We start from the raw sequence: 17,707 nt of genomic DNA on the forward strand, positions 1-17,707 counted from the left end.
GGCTAGCAAACACACAAAGAGATCCTCAACTAAACCAGTGCTCGAGGAAATGCAAACTAAAACAGTAGTAGGATTGAGCACCTATTGTGTGCCAGGATATAGAAGTGAATGAAATATAAATATAAATTTATATATTTTAAACACACAAACACACACACACACAACAAACCCGTGTGTAGTAGATGATAAGTACTCTAGATAAAAATAAAAAAGGACCTGGGGATAAAAGTGATGTAGAGGATGGAGTTTGGGAACCCTGTCTTCACTCCCACTACAGAAAGCTAGGTGCGGAATAATTGTTTCAGATTCTGTGGAGCTCCTAGGCTCTAAGCCACAGTAATACAGAGGCAGGGGACAGAGGCAAACAAAAGGGAACCTTGCCTTACTATATTAATGCTTCACCTATGGAAGTACATGAATATGGATTCTGTGCTGGTGTTGTCAGCCTCAGGTGTAATTGGGAAAAATGTACTGTCCACAGTTTTAATGGACCGGAAGATGTTTCATATATGGCTGTATGTGTGGCCACATATAAGTATATGTATGTGAATTTGGGGAGACAAAATGTATCCTTAATGCTTATTGCTGGAAATATGGACAGGGAACCTAGTTTTTACAATATGGGGAGGAAACAACATTTTTTATTACTTTACATTATATCCTCCTTTTATCCCTACCCCCTGTCCCCACCTAACAATTTAAATAGTAGACTGTCAAAATTTCTATGCACAAGGATCTCTTTTTCTCTCTGTCTCTCTCTCTCTCTCACGTGCACATTCACACACACAGAAGTTTCAGATCAGATTTTCTACACACTGTGTTACTTTTAATTTATTAAAAGGGAAATTTCTCTCTCATGGCTAAATGTTTGTACCCTACATTTTTCTTAAGTCTGCTTTTATGACTAAGCTATAAATCTTATAAACAGAGATTTACAGTGGAAATGCCGACTTCTTTGTATTATGTCAGGTCAAAATGTCTAGCTAATTGGTATGCATTTGTTCATGCATGTGTCATAAACCAGGATTATGTTTTAGTCCAGGTCCTATATTTGACCACACATGGGGCAGATAGGTGTGGTCCAGTTCAGATGTGTTAATGTTTTTCTTTTTTGTGGTGAATTGGGTGGTATGAGGCATTGCTTTGGAAAAGCATGTGGGCAAGGCAGGCATTTAGGATTTATGGACCTTTACTTAGCTAGTATTGCCCTTATCTTTCTTCTACCATTCGACCCGTATCCACTAGGGGACATAAGAGCACCTACTAGAAGACAAAATGAAAGCCAAACTAGATTAGAATTTTAACACTGAACTAGTATGATAGCAAAGACTCATTTTTTAGCTTCATACTTCATAAAGAAGTTACACGTTATGTTTAAATTTTAATCATCATGATAATTTTTTAGGGCAGGATCTCAATGAGATAGTTCTTAATGAGAACTAACAAGCAGCTAACTAGCCAGTCTGTGCCATCTAACTGAGTGCATTTGTCATTAACTAAGTTTCTATGTGGTCTACTGAAGCTGTGCTGAGAATGATTCTGGATTTGCGAATTACTTTGTACAAAAAAGAATTACCTTTTAGGTTCAGGAAGTGAGATATCTGGGAAGAACATCTACCATCGGATTCCAAAGAACAAAAACCAGAAGGGGTCTATATGTTGTATCCCAGCCATCTGTTCCAGAGCTATGAATCCTGAGACTGAGCTGTAGTTAAGGGCATCACTGTTCCCAGCTTAATGATTCAGAAACTTAGGTATTTTTATTTATTTACCATTCTTTTTGCTTTTCTTTTAAGATATAATCTACATACAAAAAAGGGCAAAGTGATACAGTGCATTAAGTTTTGACATGTGTAATCCATGCATATCAAGATGTAGAACTTTCCTCTCATCCCAGAAAATTTACAACTGTCCCTTCTCACACTCAGAACACGCATGTTTTCACCATAGATTAGTTTTGTCTGTTTTAGAATCTTACATAAATGGAATCATATAATGTATAGTCTGTTGCACCCGAGTTCTTCCAGTCAGCTTAACGTGTGTGAGATTCATCCATGTTTTTGGATGTATCGGTAGTTCTTTTTAGTGCAGAATAGTATTCCATAATATGAACATAACTACATTTTTAACCCATTCTCTTATTAATGGGCACCTGGGCTATTCCTAGTTTGGGGCGTTTTCTGTTTTTTCTTATTAGTCAATAAAACTGCCATAAATATTTTGTACAAGGTTTGGGAGAACATATTTAAAATTTTCCCTTAGATGAAAAAAATTTTTTTTCTCTTAGGTAAAAACACTTAACAATTGAATTGCTACAGGTATTTTGAAGCTCTGTAATTAGGTAATAAGCATTTTGTGTTGAAGTTTTTTTTTTAAATTTTTTTTCAACGTTTTTTATTTATTTTTGGGACAGAGTGAGACAGAGCATGAACGGGGGAGGGGCAGAGAGAGAGGGAGACACAGAATCAGAAACAGGCTCCAGGCTCTGAGCCATCAGCCCAGAGCCCGATGCGGGGCTCGAACCCACGGACCGCGAGATCGTGACCTGGCTGAAGTCGGACGCTTAACCGACTGCGCCACCCAGGCGCCCCTGTTGAAGTCTTTTTTTGTCTAATATTAATATATCCACTCTAGTCTTCGTAGTCTTAATATTTGCATAGTATATTTGTTTCGATCATTTTACTTCCAACCAATTTGTTTATAATTTACTGTATGTCTCTTGTTAATTGACAATCTGTGCCTTTTAATAGAAACATTTACTTCATTAACATTTAGTGTACTAATATGGTTGAATTAAAATTAACAATTTTGCTATTTGTTTTCTATATATCCCATCTGTTTTCTATCCTTTCTTTCTTTTCTGCTTTATTTTAACAGAAAATGAAATAATTTTTAGTTTTCTGTTTTAACTCTTTTAGTAACTTTTCATCTGTACTTCTTGGCTTTTTTTTTTTTTTTTTTTTTTTTTTGGTGGTTACTCTAGTGATTATAATTTATATTCTTTTCATAGTCTGCTGAGAGTTAATATTATACCACCTCACTACCCTTCATTCTTTGTGTGATTATTTTCATATATATATCCCAAACTATTCTGTAATTTTTGCTTTGAATGGTCATATGTCTTTTAAATAAAATTAGAACATAATTATATATTTATCATATTTACCATCTGGTATCAATTTTCCTTAGTCTGAAGAATTCCCTTTAACATTTTTTACAGTGCTAATCTGCTGGCAGTGAGTCCTCATCTACCTTAAAGTGCCTTTATTTGTCCTTCTTTGAAAGATACAGAATTTGGTGTTTTTAACTTTGAGTCTTATTTTTTAATGCAGCACTTTAAAGATGTCATTTCTTCATCTCTGGCCTCTGTTGTTTCTGATAAGAAGTTAGCCATTTCTCCTGTTGTTCCTCATATGCAATGTGTCCTTTCTTTCTGTCTGCTTTTATAATTTTCTCTCTCTTTATTTTCCTGTAGTTTGACTATCATATCCATAGATGTGGCTTTCTTAGTATTTATCCTTCATAAGATTTTTCACTGAGCTTCTCTGCTGTATACATTGTTTTTTCAAAATATTTTGGGAATTTTGGTCGTGACTTTTTCAAATTCTCTCTTCTTTTCAGTTACACCTATTTAAATGTTTTGATATTGTCACACAGGCTGTGAAGGCTCTACTTTATCTCTGTTCTTCAGACAGAATGATTTCTGTTGATCTCCCTTTTTTCTGCTTATCTCCAGTCTGCTGTTAAACCTGTCCAGTAAGTTTTTCATTTCAGATACTATGTTCTCAGGTCTAGAATTTCCATTTTGTTATTTATAGTTTCCATTTATATAGTTTCCATTTATCTTCTGCTATTTCATATCTATTCATTTATGACCATATTTTCTTTGCATGAGTGAAAGTTCCTGTCTACTGTTTTCAGTATCTGGGTTTATCCGAAGTTGGTTTCTATTTATTGATGGTTCTCCATGCCCATTCTGTTATGGGGCATATTTGCCTGCTTTGTCTAGTTATTTTTTTATTGTATGGTGGACATTGTGATGATGTTGAGATTACAAATTCTGTTGTCTTCTTTTAAATAGTATTGAATTTTATTCCAGCAATCAGTTAATTTTCTGTCACATCAGATTGAATCTTATGAGGAGTGTTGTGGGTTTTTTGTAATAAACTTCAAACTTTTAAAAAACTTTATTTCTATAACCGTTTTTAGATTCATAGCAAAATTGAATGGAAAGACAGTTTTCATATCCTCGTTGTCCCCACATATGCACTATCTTCCTGTCAACTTCCTGCACCAGAACGGTACATTTCTTACAATTGACACATTAATATCACCCAAAGTCCACAGTTTATATGAAGATTCTCTTTTGGTATAATACATTCTGTGGGTCTTGACAACTGTTTAGTGACATGTATCCACCATTATAGTATACAAAGCAGTTTTACTGCCCTAAAAATCCTCTGTGCTGTGCTGATTCCTCCCTCTTTTCCTGATAATCACTGGTCTTTGTATTATCTCCATAGTTTTTCATTTTCCATAATTCGATAGAGGTAGAACCATATAATGTGTAGCCTTTTTAGATTGGCTTATTTCACATAGTAATATGCATTTAAGATTCCTCTGAATCTTACCAGGGCTTGATGGCACATTTCTCCTTAGCAGTGATTAATATTCCATTGGCTGGATGTGCCAGTTTATCCATTTACCTCCTGCAGAACATCTTGGTTGCTTTCATATCGTGACAGATAGTCCCCTATTTGTAGTGGTTTCACTTAGGATTTTTCAACTTTAAGATGGTGTGAAAGCAATACACACTCCGTAGAAACCATACTTGTAATTTTGAGTTTTCATCTCTTCCTGAGCTAGCAACATGGGATATGATGCTCTCGTGATACTGGGCAGCTGTAGCAAGCACAGCTCCCAGTTAGCCACATGAGCCTGAGGGTAAACAACGAGGCTTACAACCATTCTGTACCCATACAGACATTGTGTTTTTCACTTTCAAGACAGTATTTAATGAATTACAGGAGATATTTAACACTTTATTGTAAAACAGTCTTTGTGTTAGATGATTTTGCCCACTGTAGGCTAATGTAAGTGTTCTGAACATGTTTAAGGTAGGCTTGGCTAAGCTATCATGTTCAGTAGGTTAGGTGGATTCAATGCACTTTTGACCTAGTGATATTTTCAACTTCCGGTGGGCATATCGGGATGTAACCCCATCGTAATTCAAGTAAAGTCTGTATGAATAAATCTGCTGTTTTCTGGAGGGGATTGTAGAGAATTGGTATAATTTCTCCCTCAAATGTTTTGTAGTATACACCAGTGAATTTATCTGGACAAGGATTACTTAATAAACTTTGTTAGGATGGGTGTAGAGTCACCCCCTACTCTAGAACTACAATAGCTCCACTTTTTTTTTTTTATATGAAATTTATTGTCAAATTGGTTTCCATACAACACTGAGTGCTCATCCCAAAGGATACAGGAGTGCTGGTGCATAGGGGCACTTGTACCCCAATGTTTATAGCAGCACTTTCAACAAGAGCCAAATTATGGAAAGAGCCTAAATGTCCATCAACTGATTAATGGATACAATAGCCCCACTTCTAAGGCCTGTCCATTCTAGAGTGTTATTGGAGTATCTGGGTGCTCATTGAGGTTTCTCCACTGTGGCTGATAGGGACATTCTGTGTCTCCCAGCTCTGTGCATTTTCAGGAGTCTCTGTATAGTCCAAAACTCCCAGGCAGCTGTTTTCTAACTTGTCTTATAGAGTCTTGTCCTGGTGCCCTGGGTATCTGCAGCTTAGTATTTGGCTAAATACTTTCAGAGTGTCATACAAATTTCTGGAGTTCTACTCTTTAAAGCTCCATTCTCTCTGGTATCCCACTCTTAAAAGTCCAGTTACTTCAGCTGGCCAGAACTCTAATCTTTGCTTCCCCAGCTCAGTGAGATGGCTGTGCTCTGCTAGCCACTTCCCCGTGCCACAGTCTCCAAAGTCAGATCATGGGCAGCTATGGGACTCATCTCATGTAGCTCTCCTCTCTCTAGACTCATAGACCTGCATTGCTTATTGTCTAACATCTGAAATCAGATATATTATGCCTGGCTTTCTAGTTGTTTATGGTGGGAAAAATACTCTGGTACAAATTACTCGATTGTAAATAAAGGAGAAGTCTTAACTGAGAATAAACTGAAGGTTGATGGGGGGTGGGAGGGAGGGGAAAGTGGGTGATGGGCATTGAAGAGGGCACCTGTTGGGATGAGCACTGGGTGTTGTATGGAAACCAATTTGACAATAAATTTCATTAAAAAAAAAAAAGTAGAAGTCTTGCTTTTTTTTCAAAATATTTTTAACCAGATATTAATGTGCACACATGTAGGCAGAGACTCCATAGGCCTAACATAGAAAAGCTGCCGAGGCTTTGGGAGCTGAGTGGAGATTCCAGAGGTTATGCATTGCCCTGGAAACACAGGGGTTCTAGCCATCCATAGTGGGAAGACGTCACTGGAAGAACTGTAGGCACTCCTTTGAGAACCCCCAGAAGATCCATGCCTTAAGAGTGGGGCTACTCTAGCCCTAGAGTCAGGGTAGAAGGTTGGGTTCTAAAAATTAGTTTCCATTTGTCTTGTGCAGGACAAGGAAGACAGTTGCCCCAGGGATCTTTCTGTCAAGTTGGCTTGAATAAATTGGTTTATGTTAAATAGCATAAATTAATGCAAACTAAACTGGGTGCCTAAATACTGAGTTAGCAATAAAGGAGTCTTCAGCATACCTTCCATGTGATTTTTTAAGGGAGGAGGATTTACAAAGATAATCTCTTCCTGTGTTGTTTTTCCCCCTCTTATGACCACTGGCCATACTTCATGTTTCCAGGTCTGGAAAAAAGTCCCTCCAGTACTGAAAGACTGATGCCCTTTGCCGTCTTAATTCCCAGAGTCCCATAAGCATAATGAATTGTTCACTGTATAATTTGTTCATTTAAAAATAAAAATATTCTGTTAGTGTTCAAACTATTTTTTCTTAAAAGAATGCGTTTATGAAGAAATATTTTAAAGGCTTTTATCAAGAGCATTTGTCTCATTACATATAAATATCTCTGATCTAGTAGAGCTAGAACACGTAGGTTTTTAGAAGGTTAAATACAGTATTTCTATGGTGCTGAACATTGTCTTAGTCTTTAAAGGGAATATACTGTATACTGGCTTTGAAGAAGTAGAGAAGGAGCTACTCTTAAGCACATACTCTGTTCTCTGAAATGTCTCCATTCTTCTATCAGTTCTGCCTTTCATGGGTCATCAGTACCCACTCCCCTAGATGACTTCTTAAAACTGTCACATGTCAAAGAAAAGTCAATGCAAGATGAGGAAGTCACCTTGCTTTATGTGATTGGCTAGACTTTCCCTGTAAAGCTTTTTTGCATCTTTAATTCCTAATTGCATTTTGTATTTTGATGATAGTAAGAGGTAGGAAGAACCATGAGTGAGTGATTAATTTATAAAGAAAATACTCAAGAATATTATAGGGAAAACAACTTGGGAATAAATTTAAAGTTTAATATGGAATATGCGAAGTGCAGTTTCACTGCTGTAAAAGTTATAGTCCACAGACAAGGTTTCATCTGGAAGGACTTTTTAAAAATAGTTGTGAGATAATTTTAGTGCTTCAGGACAAAGAAAAAAAAAAAAGGGCAGTTTGGATCAGCAATTCTTCAGAGGTTTGTGGTAGAGTAATAATAAAAACGTGGATTCTGACCTCAAAAAAGCTGACTGGCATGAATGAGTGCTTATATTCCTAAAATCTCGTAAATTTTAGGTAAAAATGTAATGGCCCAAACAATATTTCTTAGAGTTTGAAACAGACTGTTTCTACAGTTCAAGTAACTTATCCAACAATTCAGTTAGATAACTTGTTAAAAAATGGAGTAATTCATTTTTCTGGCATCAAGGCCTTGACCATTAGCATAGCCAGTCCTGGGGTCCTCCTGCTCTTCTACTCATGACTGCCAGTAGGGGTGTGTGTCTCATCTCAGCTTTTCACAGATGTCAACTGGGCTTCTTAAAGGCATGGACTTCATATGTTTTTTCCTGTACTCACAACACCCAGCACAGCCAGCCCAGTGCCTGGTGCATAACAGTCACTTAGAAAACGTTTTTAGAATGACAGAATCAATGCCTCTGCTTTACTGCCACAGATATTATTATGGGACAATATGGAACTTCGTTCATTATTTCCTCCCCTAAAGGTAGGTGATTTGTACTTTTAGAAAACAGTGTTAATTTTTTAATACTTTTCCTAAGCAAAAAGTTGGGGAAGAATGTAGGCCAAACCCAGGAGTATAGGTCACAGCAATTCTTGCAGAAAATTTTCTAACATAAGTCTCCCTACTAGAGGAATTAAAAAATATTTGAACTCCATAAGTTATCTTACAGGGTGTTTTGGTAAATAGCTGTTCTAATTTACATGTTTTAATGACTTCATAATAGTTCACATTGGTGACTATAATTTATTTGTATCAGTCCCATCTGAGTGTATTTTTAGATTGTGCCTACACACACGTCCTATCTTTGCACATATCTTTCTATTTCCTTAGAATAAATTCTTAACATGTGAAGATGCCACATTATATTACATGCACATTTTGTACAGTTGTTGTAAGGATTAAATTAGATAATATTGTAAAGCCTTATAACAATGCCTGACAGTAAAATCTCAAGGGTTTTTGGTAGTAAGGTTATTGGTTGCTGTTTTTGTTGTCTCAAACCTTCCCACTAGACCTTGAGCCCCTTGATACAATAACATCAGTTAGAAAAACATCAGAGATCCCAATTCCACATGACTTGAACAATAAGTAAATTTATTATTCTTTATTAAATAGTAGAGAAATTTCATTACAATAAGGTCAGAGTAGTGGTGAGTTCAGAACTGGTTAATATAAAGTCTCAAGAGTATCATGAAGAACTACATTCCGGCCATGTGTGCCACCTGCCATCCTCACGGAGTCAGCTTTGTCCTCAAGCTTGTCCCAATCACATGATACAGTGCTTACCCTGGCTCCAGTAGTCCTATTTGAATGAAAAGAAGAAAAGATCCAGCTCTTCATAAGGCTCTATATACAAGGGTCTTTATTTAAGTTAGTCTTTAACCTCTCAGTAAAGAAGGCTTATTCTAAAGCCCTTAGCAGATTTACCCTTGTATTTCATTTGCCATCATGGAATAAATGGAATGGGACCACCGTGACTGGCTTAGACCATTATTTTTTCATACCCTTTGATCGTGATACACAGTAGGAAGTACATTTTATACCATAACCAAGATACCTATCACACATGTATGTGTATATGTATACGTCTTACACAATTAAACATAATTCAAAATAAAAGCTTCTCAAAGTAATACCCTTATACCTATGATAAAGTTAAATACCATTTTTCTTTATAATTAAATACAAGGTTTTTTAACCCTCAAATTCAAAAAAATTAGGAAGATTTAATTCAGTGTATAGGTATAATGTTCATGAATTTGTTCCAGTCTGGAATAAATGAGGACAATGAGCATATATGGTATACTATTAAGCCTACTATTTTAAATCTTGATTGAATCAAAATTGAAAATATGGAGCACTTGGGTGGCTCAGTTGGTTGAGCATCTGACTCTTGATTTCTGCTCAGGTCTTGATATCACAGTTCATGGGATTGAGCCCTGCATCAGGCTTTGCGCTGTGGGATTCTCTTTCTCTGCCCCTCCCCTGCTTGCACTCACTGTCTCTGACTCTCTCTCTGACTCTCTCTCTCTCTCTCTCTCTCTCTCTCTCTCTCTCAAAATAAATAAATAAATACTTTAAAAAGACATAATTTTAAAAAATTGAAGATACTTTTTCACATAACTAGGTCACTGAGTGGTAAAATAATCTTAGTGATAATTCATGCAGATAAGACTCCTGAGTGAGTTCTACACTCAAGGAGACAGGCTGCAAAGTACCTGCATACCAGGAGTTGGATCAGTGAGAACCATCTTGGAAGCTGCCTAGCACAGAATATAGAAACATAAGACAACTAAGTGTAGTGTGTGATGCTGGATTGAATTCTGGATGGGGAGGAAAAATACTGTAAGTACAATTGGGGTAGTTGATGAAATTTGAGTATGGGCTCTACATTAGATAATAGTACATCGGTGATAACTTTTCTGATTTTGATTATTCCATGGTGGTATGTAAGACAATGTCTTTGTTGTTTGCAAATATACACTGAGGTACTTATTTGAGGGAAAGCTAAGGAAATTCCTTGCATGTTTTCCTCTGATTTTGAGATCACTTCAAAATGTTTAAAGTTTAAAAATGCCAAGAGAAAGTATTTTTCACCTGAAAAAAAATATGTATGTGGTTCTTGAGTCCACATATACTGAATGCATCCTATGTATATCATGTGTTTAATCCTTCTAATATACTGTTGGGTTTCGTTTGCTAGTATTTTGTTGAGGAGGTTTGCATCTATCTTCACAAGGAATATTGGTCTATAGTTTTCTTTACTGATGTTATCTTTGTTTGGCTTTGACTTCAGAGTAATGCTGGCCTCATAGAATGAGTTAGGAAGGGTTCTCCTCTCTTCTGTTTTCTAGAAGAGTTTGAAAAGGATTAGTGTTAATTCTTTTTTAATGTTTGGTAGAATTCATCAAGCTGTCTGGTCCTGGGCTTTTCTTTGTTGGGAGATTTTTGATTACTGATTGAATCTCTTGCTTTAAGTCTGTTCAGATTTTCTTATTTCTTCTTGAGCCCATTTTTGGCAATTTCTGTGTTTCTAGGAACTTGTCCATTTTTTATTCCTTTGCAGTTTATCTAGTTTAATTTGTTTTTAAATTTTTTATATACATTTATTTATTTTTGAGAGACAGAGAGAGACAGAGCACAAGTGGGGAAGGGACAGAGAGAGAAGACACAGAATCAGAAGCAGTTTCCAGGCTCTGAGCTGTCAGCACAGGGCCTGATGTGGGGCTCGAACTCACAAGCCGTGAGATCATGACCTGAGCTGAAGTCGGACGTTCAACCGACTGAGCCATCAGGCGCCCCTTATCTAGTTTAATTTGTATTGAACAAGAATGCATTTTTACATTGTGTATATATATGTGATTTGGTTTTATGTGAATTTATACTTAAACCATACAAAATAAATCTGCCATAAAACTGCCTTCCCTTGCCTAGCATACCTGACCTAAAAGGCATTTATCATGTTGGTGTTTTGAGCATTCCATTTGCTTCACATCCTTACCAATACTTGGTATTTTCCATCTTTTGTATCTTAACCATTTTGGTAGGGATGTTCCCAGTGTTTTTGTTTGGTTTTTAATTTTGCAGGTTTTATACTGTCATCTACAAACACATTGTTACCAACAATGCCATCTGGGGTCGATCATTTTTATTGTTTTGTGTATTTGTAAAATCATTTTTAAGTTTATTTTAAAGTCTTACAGGTTTGTTTTTTTTTTTCTATTTAAAATGTGCCTCACGTCCAGTTGAATGGAGGAGTCAGCATTTTCTCTCATTTTTGTCACTATTAACACTTCCAAATCTGGTAGTTGAGCTTGCTTCATTGCTTTTCTTTTTCCTCAGAGTTTATGGTGCTTAAGGTCAACTTGAGCTAACTTAGTTAAAATAGTACAATTGCTGATAATTCAAAAAGTGTTATACTCAGTAACATCCTTTCTGAAAAATACAGTGAAAGTGTGTAACTAAACTTGGTTGAAAGAATCAGAACTTTGCCAATAGATGATAAACTTCTCATACTTTCTTTGATACTCTGCTTCATAAACTTGTAAAGTTACTCTTTAACCTTTCCATCAATCTGTGACAATCATTTATTAAAAGATCTAATGAGACAACCAGGAACATTGAAATTGAAATTGTCCATGTTCCTGGCCAATTTATGTATCCCTCTCACATGGTACCCTCACCTGGCTGCATTATTGATTGTACTGTTTATTCCATATTGAATATGTGCAACATGCTCTGTGTGGGTTATTTCTATCTTGACTTTTCTGTGCTGCTGGCCAGCCACCAAATTAACTTTATGACCCTCTAATTGATCACAACCCTCAGCTTGAAAACCATTGATTTTACTGTTATTATCATCTGCTGCAGTGAGGCCAGTCTCCCCAAATCATATGGTCTTCCAGGGATGGGGTGGATGCATGGAACACAGTCACATTTCTGTTTGGAAGGAGGAAAAGAGGGTTGGAGACTAGAGGTTAGGCAACCAAGACCGTCCAGCTACAGGGACTACTTACCAAGCATCTGGTGTGGTTTGACATATGTGGGGTTGTTTGCCTTTATTCTAATGACTCGCAACTATGACTTTTAGTTTTTCCTATTTGCTTATAGTTTTGTCTCTTTCCTCAGATACTTTTCTTGCCCCTGTCATGGTGCTTGCTGCTACGTTGTCTGCCATCTCCTACCTTCTCATTTTTAAACTGTCCCTTTTCATTTTGCTGTTTCTCATCTACTTAGGCCAAGAAGACTCTCCAGCTTCTTAAAAGTTGTGCCTCAAAAGTAATCAGGTTCTTAGCAGGGTCTTAGGTTTTTCTTTATGATCCTTTTCATGATTATGTTTGCTTGTTAGGATTTTTAAAATTACGTCTGTAGTTTTTAGCTGTGGCCTAGATAACTAGGTTATCTCTGAAATATGAGAATACTCCTGCACCCTTCAGTCTTCCAGAACAAAAACTTCTATTACTAAAAGATAATAGTGTAATTACAATCCCTAAGGACTCTATTTACTCTATGGTCTTGGTAAGAGTTTAAGGTTATCAAACTTGACCTTGTTTTCTTGAGACAAATGGGGAAGGATGCTGACCTATAGTTTCCCATCTGGGAACAACAACTAGAGTACCTTTAAGTTTAGAATTATGAATAACATCAAGTGTATTAGGAGGTACTCATTGTGGTAATCTGGCTTCAGTTAGCCAACAAATATTTACCTTCAAATACTGTGTTTCATAAATACTAAGATGCACATTTTCTGACATTTTAACATCTCTGAAATCAGGATGCTTAACAATTAATGGTGTCCTAAAAAAATAAAAAAATAAAAAATTAATGGTGTCCTATGGTTGCTGTTGGCCCCGGGGCATATCGTGGTGTAGTTTCTGTGCAAACTTGATTATTAATCTTGGAGGCATGACTGAACTGCAGGCCCTTCGCTGTTTTAGTCAACAAGCTATTGAACAATAAAACACTTAAGGATCTTTAAGGAAAGAATAGGAGTTTTGTTGCTGTCCAAAATCTCTTCTGTTGATACTTTCTGTTCAGATTAAGGTAGAACTACTACCACAGTTTACAGAATGAGCATCAGATGCTTTAAAGAAACTCTCAGAGTCTATGGAGTATAACTGTCTCAGGAAATGCTCCATGACCTGGGATCTTAAGAGTTCAAGGGCAATACTGAATGGAGAAATTTGGACATCTAAGGCTCTGAGTAAAAAAGTGGTTCAGAAGAGTTGAATGCTGAATGTGAAGAAATTTTAGAAATACCTTAACCAGTTTAGATTGCTTATATTTTCCTTTTTATCTGTGCATAATAGATGATTTAAGAACTTCCTAATAAGTCTAAAAGAATTCTTTCAGTATTTAAAAAAGTAGAATTTTCAAGTAATAAGAAAGCATCGTGTCATGATTTAACAAACAGGCAGTGTAATTTCTTTCTTAGAGGTACGTCAACTAACAGTGCCTTTGATAAGCAATAATATCTTCACTGTGATGAAACAGAGTTTGATTTACTGTCACACTTCTTGTGTATTAGTGTACTGCTTCCTACAATAATTTACGCTTTCTTCTCCTAAGAGGAACTAAGGAACAATGCACATGTGAGTGAAGGTAACACCACCAGGCAGCGTGTGAATGATGGAGACCAGTAGGTCTCAAAGTGTGTTCCTGGAAGCAGCAGGGGCAGCACCACCTGGGGGCTTATTCGCATGCAGATTCTCAGGCCCCACCCCAGACCCACTGAGTCAGCCTGTGTTTTAACAAGCCCTATGGGTGATTTTGATACCATGCTAAAGTTTGAGAGCTACTGTTCAGGCAGAATTCTGGGAAAGGGAAACTTACTGGTGCTGTTCTATTGAGGTTAGGTATATGAGTGATTTAGAGGGTAAGAAAACATAGATTCCTTAAGTTCAGCTCAGTTACATGCTCACAGTGTGTTTAAGAAAAGTGAAAAAATGTACTACGTTGTGTCTCAGCCAGCTGCCGGTGACACAGGTATATAATGGAGTAGTCCAAAACCTGCCTGTCTTGCTTTCACTTTTGGTTGACTTTTGATCTTTGTCTTTTTAGCATGACGTATCTCAGACTTTGCTCAAGGCAACACTGGACAGTGTTGTAGAAGAATGTGTCAGCTTTGTGGGAGTGGATATTAACATCTGTTCTGAAGTTTTGTTGAGGTGAGACGAGAGGTCTGTGGCTGAAGATCACAGAATCTTCAGTTTAACTGGCTGTTCAGTTCCAACTGAGCTAACGTAAGGAGACACATGTATGAAGTTGTCAAGTATAAAAAACCTCTGAGTTCCTACCTTGCTCTAGGTAATCAGTTTGAGGGGAAGACATCGTTCAAAAAAAGACTTATAACAATTCACATTATCCTTTTTAATACTGCAAATCTAAAGTGAAGAGCATATGGTAACCATTGAGTGCATTAGTGTTGCTAATAGAACTTAAATAAGGTTAACATGGAAAAGAGCTGTTTCCCACCACATGAGAGTAGATATTTTTCACTAGTTCAGTCTCTTGCATACATCTGTCAAAGCTGGCAGTAACCAGAAGATAAATTCTGAGGGTTCAAAATATGGTTACCATATTTTTACCTGGAATCTGCAAGTCACATATCAAAATCTTTATCGTACTATAATCATGTCTTATATACCCTTTTTAGTGTGGTTATAGAAGAGCTGCTTTTTTCCGTTCATAGTTTGGCATTTATTACACAAGTCTGCTGATGCAGCATGAAATTCTGGACCTCTGTAAAAGATCTAGACTTCTTTGCTTTGAGATTAGTATAGCAGAAAATATCCCTTACATTTTAAGGTGTTGACTTTCTACCACAGCTACAAACATTCCATACTTTCATGTATAAAATTCAATAATAGAATTAAGAATCTCTTAAATAGTAATTTTTAAAGTTAGCACCAAGCAAACTACCTAATGATAGAGTTTTTATATATATATATTTTTTTAATTTTTTTTTCAACGTTTATTTATTTTTGGGACAGAGACAGAGCATGAGCGGGGGAAGGGCAGAGAGAGAGGGAGACACAGAATCGGAAACAGGCTCCAGGCTCCGAGCCATCAGCCCAGAGCCTGACGCGGGGCTCGAACTCACGGACTGCGAGATCGTGACCTGGCTGAAGTCGGACGCTTAACCGACTGCGCCACCCAGGCGCCCCGAGTTTTTATATTTTTAAACTAACCAGGACAGTCATGACTTTCTATAGTTTAAGGCTTTATGTTAATGAGGATAGGCTGATTAAAAAAAAAAAATAGGGTACTACAACACAGCTGAAGCTATTGTAACTTTTGCTTCTAACTCACTTTGTAAACTAAACAGGAATAGGCAGAATTATTACTTGATTCAGAAACACGAGGAACATGAATAGTATAGAATTACTGTGGGGAACAATTCTTTTCTTATCCCAGTGTCCATCAGTTTAACCAGCATCTTTATGACAGCTGCTGGCTTTGTCATTAGTTTGCATTGTGTTGTCCTTGCCTCCTCTTGGACAACTCTTTCCCCTTTGTCTTTTTTATTTAACTCCCCTTTGGATTTACTTAGAGCCATATGACAGTATGTAATTGCAATGGTTTTTATGATGAATATCGTTGACTTTCCAGATGAGATCTTTTCTTTGATTATTCTTAGAACTATTGTATCTACCACATTATTCATTTTGTTTATTTTTTTAGGCATATTGCAGGACTCAATGCCAACCGAGCCAAAAATATTATTGAATGGCGAGAGAAAAATGGACCCTTTGTCAACCGAGAACAGCTAAAAAAAGTGAAAGGGCTGGGTCCGAAATCTTTCCAACAGTGTGCTGGCTTCATCAGAATCAACCAGGATTATATTAGAACATTTTGCAGGTGATTATTAAAGTGTGCGCTTTGGGTTCTGTTACCAACCTTCTCTGTTACTGTTGCCCATCCTGCTCACTGGCCTAAATACTAGGTGTCCATTTGTTCAGTCCTTCAGTATACGTTGACTCTAATCTTTGCTCGGCACTGGGAATCCAGCAGTGAACAAATCAACAAATTCCATGTTCTCGTGAAGTTAAATTTTAACACATGAGGCAAACAATAAATAAACCAGTAAAATAAATAGTTTCAGATGTAGTAAATATTATACACATTAAAACAGAGTGATATGACACTGTCTTGGGGAGCGGTACAACTGCTTTCAATGAGTTATTCATTGAAAAGTTATTTGAGCTGAATTTTGAATGAAATGAAGGAGCTAACCACACAGGGATTAGAAGGAAAGCATTATAGGAAGAGCATGCGGGCTGTGTGCAAGGTCCTAAGGCACGACCAAATTTGGTGTATTCAGGAAATGAAACTAAGGCCAATGTGATTGGAGCATCACAAGTGGGAAGGACCGGTACAAGAAGAGGTGACAAAGAGGACTTCACAACAGCCACTTCATATTGACAGCTGTTTCCCTAAGTATACTTGGGCCTCCCCACACCCTCCTCCCTGAAAAGTGACCAAAGCATAATTGTCAGTTATGTAGATTGAGAGCTAAATTCTTGCTCTTAATTTCTAATCCTGATAGCACAAAAGCAAAGAATTTGGGTAAACTTCGCATTTTGTAATCATGAAAGAATAGTTTTTATGTACTTGCTACTTTGGGACTACCTGTCTATATTCGTTTCTATTATGTTTTTCTTTTGACAAAATTATAATAAAGGGGCGCCTGGGAGGCTCAGTCAGTTAAGTGGCCGACTTCAGCTCAGGTCATGATCTTGCAGTTTGTGAGTTTGAGCCTCACCTTGGGCTCTGTGCTCAGAGCCTGGAACCTGCTTCGGATTCTGTGCCTTCCTCTCTCTGTGCCCCTCCCCTGCTTGTGTCTGTCTCTCTCTCTCAAAAATAAGTAAACATTAAAAAAATTTTTTTAATAAAAAATTATAATAAAAGTAATATGGAAAAATAATCTTTAGTCTGGCAAAGACTAATAAGGGAAAACCAGACCCACTGGACAGTAATAATAATAATAATGGAAAACCAGCCCCACTGATAATAATAATATTAATAATATAAAGTTATAGTTACATAACTGGTTTTGATGTAGAAATAGATGAGAATAGAGTCTGCAATTCACCAAAATATAGACAGAATTTAGTTTATGATAAAGGTGGAGTTTCAAACACTGGTATTATGACAGCTGGCAGGAATTTGATATGTGTAGGGGAAACTGTAGTTGCACCTCATACCTTATACCCAAATAAATCCCAGATGGATCACAGACTTAAAAAGAAGAAGTGAAACTGCAAAAGTACCAGGAGACAACATGGGTAAATTTTGCAGAGGATTGGAGTGGCAGAAGGCCTTTTCTAAGTAGACCACAAAACCCAGAAGCCAGAAATGAAAAACAACTGAGGATAAAATAATCCCATGTTTCTTAGTTTATATGTTTTTTTGAACACTTAGTTAGAACAGTATAAAAAAA

The 17,707-nt window shown here is 36.8% G+C and overlaps 1 protein-coding gene across 5 annotated transcripts in view; it reads left to right on the forward strand.

Moving 5' to 3' along the window:
* The window catches only part of SRBD1 (S1 RNA binding domain 1), a 221,423-nt gene that overhangs the window by 153,758 nt on the left and 49,958 nt on the right, over positions 1 to 17,707 (forward strand). For all 5 annotated transcript variants that reach the window (XR_005784228.1, XM_040453849.1, XM_040453850.1 and 2 more), the window contains exons 17-18: positions 14,326 to 14,432; positions 15,949 to 16,125. Coding sequence is in view for 4 of the 5 variants with exons in the window: in XM_040453849.1 (XP_040309783.1) it covers positions 14,326 to 14,432; positions 15,949 to 16,125 (284 nt within the window). In the remaining variant the exon portion in view is untranslated. The remainder of the gene's footprint in view (positions 1 to 14,325; positions 14,433 to 15,948; positions 16,126 to 17,707) is intronic.

Source organism: Herpailurus yagouaroundi, unplaced genomic scaffold (genome assembly GCF_014898765.1).
Source record: "Herpailurus yagouaroundi ecotype Mexico unplaced genomic scaffold, PumYag 210, whole genome shotgun sequence".
In the NCBI taxonomy this organism is placed as follows: Eukaryota; Metazoa; Chordata; class Mammalia; order Carnivora; family Felidae; genus Herpailurus; species Herpailurus yagouaroundi.